General features: G+C 31.0%; 2 protein-coding genes across 2 annotated transcripts in view; one reads left to right on the forward strand and one right to left on the reverse strand.

Moving 5' to 3' along the window:
* LOC105619184 overlaps positions 1-330 on the forward strand; it is a 4,315-nt gene extending 3,985 nt beyond the window's left edge. The window contains exons 3-4 of the mRNA XM_012200711.1: positions 127-164; positions 249-330. Of these exons, the coding sequence (XP_012056101.1) occupies positions 127-164; positions 249-330 (120 nt within the window). The remainder of the gene's footprint in view (positions 1-126; positions 165-248) is intronic.
* A 1,720-nt stretch (positions 331-2,050) lies between these two features.
* Positions 2,051-4,714, reverse strand: LOC105619048 (nucleosome assembly protein 1-like 1-B). Its single transcript, XM_012200577.1, has 8 exons — positions 4,574-4,714; positions 3,852-4,132; positions 3,581-3,737; positions 3,358-3,495; positions 3,144-3,291; positions 2,932-3,051; positions 2,621-2,734; positions 2,051-2,392 (listed from the first exon to the last, which is right to left on the reverse strand). The coding sequence occupies exons 1-8, from the start codon at positions 4,712-4,714 to the stop codon at positions 2,382-2,384; spliced, it is 1,110 nt and encodes a 369-aa protein (XP_012055967.1). The 3' UTR covers positions 2,051-2,381.
* Positions 4,715-5,650: the final 936 nt, after the last annotated feature.

Here is a 5,650-nt window from a genome sequence, read left to right on the forward strand (position 1 = left end):
AAGTAAGTAACAAATAATTAAAACTAATATACATATATATATATATATATATATATATATATATATAATAGATTATATAACACACATAATATAATCCATTGATATATCCTATAATTAAATATATAGATAGTAACATGTATCTTTTTTTATGTGTGTGAGCTCTCGTAGATGTATTTTATATATATTATAATTTTATTATGATAGATTACAGGATGTTTGAAAATTTTAATGAAATAATTTTTCCTTAGATACGGTCATGTATCTATGCTGTTGCCTCGTAGTACCGAGGCGGTATCATGCGAGGATGAAGATGAAGAAGGAAACGCTTAGTAAAAAATATTGTCAGACACAGGATTAAAATAATTTTTTTCTGTGTCTTTACGTTGATAATTGAATAACGAACCTCCCGAAACAACTCCACATACACTGAAAATGGAGGAGGGGATCAGGGCAAGACTTGATCTGCCATTCTGACAAAATAGGAGAAAAATCATACGATTTATTTCTTTCTGTTGGCTGTTGCAGTCAGGTCGGTACATTTGCGAGAGCAAATTGATACCTGACTCTCCTACCTTCATCGCACATTATTTTATATCATCGTCTTCTTATTAAGTCATGGCCTAACGAAAATTTTCATAATTTAGAGTTTCTTCATATCGATGTGAAACTCTAGCCAAAAAGAAAAAGAGGGAGAAAGAGAGATAATACATTATCTAGAAATTGTATTTTTATAAGTACTTTTTAGAGGATTAAAACAAACGCGATACATGCAAACGGCTAAAAATTCGATTGCAAGTAAACCGTTCCAATAATAAGAATCGTAAGCAAAGCGATTTTATATTTATTATTATCGTTTTACCATTAGGCATGTACCATTTAACGGTAAAAACGACATATTCTGTTTGAGATATTCCAGCGAAATTAATTTGCAATTAATTATTTCGATCAATTTTTCAGTCCTTGTACAGTTATTTATTTACAACATTCTAGGTACCATAATATCAAATGCGTAGTTTGTTTTATTAGAAGTTAAGGTGTATCTTTTATATATATATATATCTCTGTATTACATTATATACAAGAATATTAGATTATACGCTGTGCAAGATTACATTGTCAATTCTTTCCTGGCGCAAATCGTTTTTTGAATTTTTCTTTCAAGAATACGCGTGCCATTTTTTTACAACCAGTCGTTCATAGTGTATGAATGTAAATGAATCGCACATATTCGCAGTAATTAATATACATTCATTTCGATGACGCACATTTTCGACCGTATTGACGTGCAATATTGCACAGCATAAATTACCGCATTTTAATATAGCACAAAATACCTAAGTGTTCATCAAATCTAATATGCATGAAAATATGTTCATATGAAAAATTTAAATACAGATATAAAAAAATGTTATGGAATCATATATCGTTACATGATTATACGTTCAGTTCTATATTAATTGTAAATTTTATGATCTGCTCCACAAAGTTTAATATAACTGACGTGGCATGAGGACTAGAATTTTTCCAAAGATTACTGTTGATGAACTAAAAAATATAACTAGCTTCCAAAATAGGCCAAGACATAAAATAAAAATTGTTGCCGCTTCTTACATATATTGAAAATTACAAATAACGTAAAAAATGTTATTTAACTCCGAAAGAAATGTTTATTAAAATTAAAATTAAATCTCGAAAAGCAATCCCTTTCAGAAAAATCTTTCAAACCAAAATTCTATCTATTAAGATTTTTCTCTAGTGTACTCGAGAATTCAAAACGTGATATATGCGAATGTTTTTTATATTATATTTTCATATATATCTGACGTAGTGCGTTCTAAACCACGTTTAAATATTATATTCGGAACCGTTTCGACGTAATACAAAATCATTGTATCAAACGTTTCCGTAGCGAATTTATAAATGAAAGCATGACATTAATATAACAATTGTAAATAATGCCCAAAGATCATTCTTTTTACGAAGGACGAAGGTCTTGGAAGGACACTTTTTGAAGGAATAAAGATGAAGAATGAAATACAGAACACAGTAATATTTTTTTCTTCACTTTTGTATTAAAAATGCTTCAACAGTACCCAAAAATTTATTCATAGAGCAACGTGCGTTTCTCGGAAAAGAATTCAAACAACCTCTCTGTCAGCGCATTATAAAAACGTAACAAGTAGTATAAAATGAAGCAATTAAAAATTGATAATTAGTGTCGAGAGCGAGAGCAATTATTATATACTTATGATTAAAACCTTATAGCAGAAGTATAATGAGGCGCACATTCTACTCATCATCAACGGCGATATAGGGAAGATTGGTACGTATAATTTCTTTTGTTAAATGTTTTTTTTGTATCACTGGTATGTTGAAGAGTTCTATGCTTGATCTGGAATAGGAGATATGATATGATTAGATGATTGATACGAAGAACAGGGATTACATTTGGAGCCACAAGGTGCAGGATTATCTAGGCAGTTATCGGTCAGAGGTGTCGTTAGTGTGTTGTTGCATACTGTAACGCACGAACGATTTTTTTTTTCGTTTTTCATTACGGCACAATTAATGTAATTCTACTGTTGTTTACACTCATTGGGATCATCGCCTTGTTTCCCACCTGAAGGCGCATTAACAGGAGAAGATGCCTCCTCTTCCTCGTCCTCCTCGTCTTCATCATCATCTCCTTCATCCTCATCCTCATAATCCTCATCTTCATCATCTAAACCTTCGCCTGAAATTAAATTTGTCTCATAATGAAAATATTCGCGAAAATAAACACAAGAATATATTAACTACAGATATACTTTGAAATTTAAATGTTAATCAACCTTATATGTCGCATGTTAAGTTTTTTTAATAAAAAAATTGTTGCACCATATCCATTATGTTCACAATAAGAAATTATATCAATATAATCATGGACATTACCTGTATAGTAAAGTACAGCTCTAGGAACTATGCGTTCTCTAATATAATGGCCTAATTCAAAATCGCTGGTTAGTAAAGCTTGAGTATCATCATCCATATCAGCTTCCGAGTCTTCTGGCACTGAAAATATTTAAAGCAAAATTAAATTGCAAGTCAAGTATGTTTTTTTAGTTTTACACAGAAAACTAAAAAATAGGTATAATATTAATTACCAATTGGTGGACTAAAGAAATTAAAGAAGGAATCGTTTTGAACAGTTTTCGTCACGGTACGCATGGATCCTCGAGATTTATGCTTCTGATTTTTCTTAATAGTTTTAATTGTAACATTCTTGCCTTTTTTCCAATCAATTACGCAACCCTATGAGAAAATTCTCGCGTTTAGTATCATAATTATTTGAAAATCGATTAGATAGTAAAAGTTTACTTTGCATTTATATATCTCCGGTCCTTCGAAACTGAATGGATCATTCTTATCTGGAGTACATTTCATGATATATTCTTTAGTGAGTATTGTATTTGAAAAATATTCGTTGGGCGTAAAATAGAATTCGAGAATAAATCCCTAAAAAAAATATTAATTTAATTAAACTCCTTAAATCAAACTCCTTTTTTAATTGTTAATTATATCATTTTGTTCCATAACTTACCATTGGATTCGATGGCAGAAATTTTACTTTGATATCATGTAGATGCTTCAAGATCGGTTCATCATGTTCCTGAACCATTTCAGATAGCGTACTTACATTCTTAAATATTGTTAGCCAGAAATCGGGGATGCCTTTAGTATCATCCTCATTTTCCGTTCTAAAATACATTATACAAATTAGTATGCAGTAATTAATTGCATGTCTAACAAATCATATCTAATCTTAGATACATGTAAGCAGATATACATTATTTAAAAAAACAATAACATACGATTCCTTTGTTTCAACAGAATCCTCGATCTTTGCTTTCTCTTTCATATAATTATTTAGCGTTTCTTCATCATCATCGCTATCCCAAACGCATTGCTCATCGGTTGGTTCATAAGCACCCGATACTATCTCACATCGCTTCTCGTATAAGGGCGCACACATTTTATAGTATTCACATTCCAAGGCATGGACCTCCTCGTAAAATTTAGCCTCAATGTTAGTGGTGACGAGTTGCAATTGTTTCAATGCCTTGATTCTGCGTTTAACAGGAGCAGGAAGAGACTGCATTTGCTAAAAATACAATTGAACTTGTAAAACTTTATTACAATCAAATCTATTTTGATATTTTATATTTTATTAAGCTTTACTAAATGTTTCCATTTCTTTTTAATTTAATAAACAATAGCAAATTTATTGATAAGATACAGAGCGCAAATCAATAGTGATGAAAAAACATTAATATAAAATTTTATTTAAATTGGAAGAAGTTACGGATGACATTCACTATTCAACTATTCATTCAGTTAAAAATTGTCAGTCAAATGGGATGTAAAAGCAAATAAGCATCACGGGGAAAGCATGCGGATCAGAAAAAGATTTTTGCAATACCATTATAAAATGATATGCGCGCGCGCGTTTAACAATTTATGTAATTCCAATATATATATATATATATATATATATTTGTATATAGTTGACCGACTGAACATAATATTGCAATACCTCTAATCCTGCTGCAGTAATACCATCTCGAAGAGCAGCTAACACATCAGGTCTACGTAAAATTTTGCGATGGTTATCGTCTTCGTCTTCAACGGATTCTGTACCGCTAGCATTGGCGGCGCGTTCCGGATCGGTTGTCATATTACTACAATTCAAATGTGTCGCTATATCAATTCACTTCCTTTAGCCAATTATCTATTATTCTAATCTAAAAGTTTCTTAGCATTCACAGCTGTAAATTTGATTTTTAAAGCCGTAAACTTGGTAACATCAAACTTCAATCTGCTCGAATTTTACGTAGACTGAGAATTACATGTATTTGTATATCTGTACACTATTATACAATACATAATAACTCCACGTGACTCGATCACTAAAGCAGTGCTAACATTTATGCTAATATACATTGCTAAATATGTATAAATGAAAAGGCAAGCAATTTTGAAATCTCTAATAATTTGTTTTTACAACATAATTCAGGAATAAGTAGGTAAAAAAGCATGTAAGTAGCTCAATTATTACAATGAATAACAGGAGAAATCTCTAGAAACCTGTTCTTTTTAGCTAAACTTTTGCACAATTCATCTTTCTTCCTTTTTTCTTCCAGAGGAAAGAAGAAAAAGATAAACTGATCCAAAACCAAAAAGTACAAGCCTGATGTAACATAAATTTTTTTACTATCACATGGAACAACTCAATAAGATCTTGATTTAGATTCCTAATAAATACAAATGATTGCATATTGCTTAAGGGACAAAACACTTGGTAAAAAAAATGTTTCAACAATTTGGCTACAAGGTATTGTTCTAAGCAATAAACTTGGGAAATCGATTAAATTTCTCAGACACAAAAATGTATAATGTGACATAATGCTTGTGTAAAATAACGTGCCAGATTTACGGGATCACACAAGACGTATGTAATGGGATAAAAGGAGCATTCAAACAGCCATAGCCTCAAGTCACGTTGATTTCGTGCTAAAAATTAAGCGAGCGGCACACGACGCATATCCTTCTCACTTGCATTAAAGAAAATTACTAGAATTGCTGAGAATATATAATTTCCAGTAATTCACTG

The sequence above is a fragment of the Atta cephalotes genome (genome assembly GCF_000143395.1).
Source record: "Atta cephalotes unplaced genomic scaffold scaffold00019, whole genome shotgun sequence".
Lineage (NCBI taxonomy): Eukaryota > Metazoa > Arthropoda > Insecta > Hymenoptera > Formicidae > Atta > Atta cephalotes.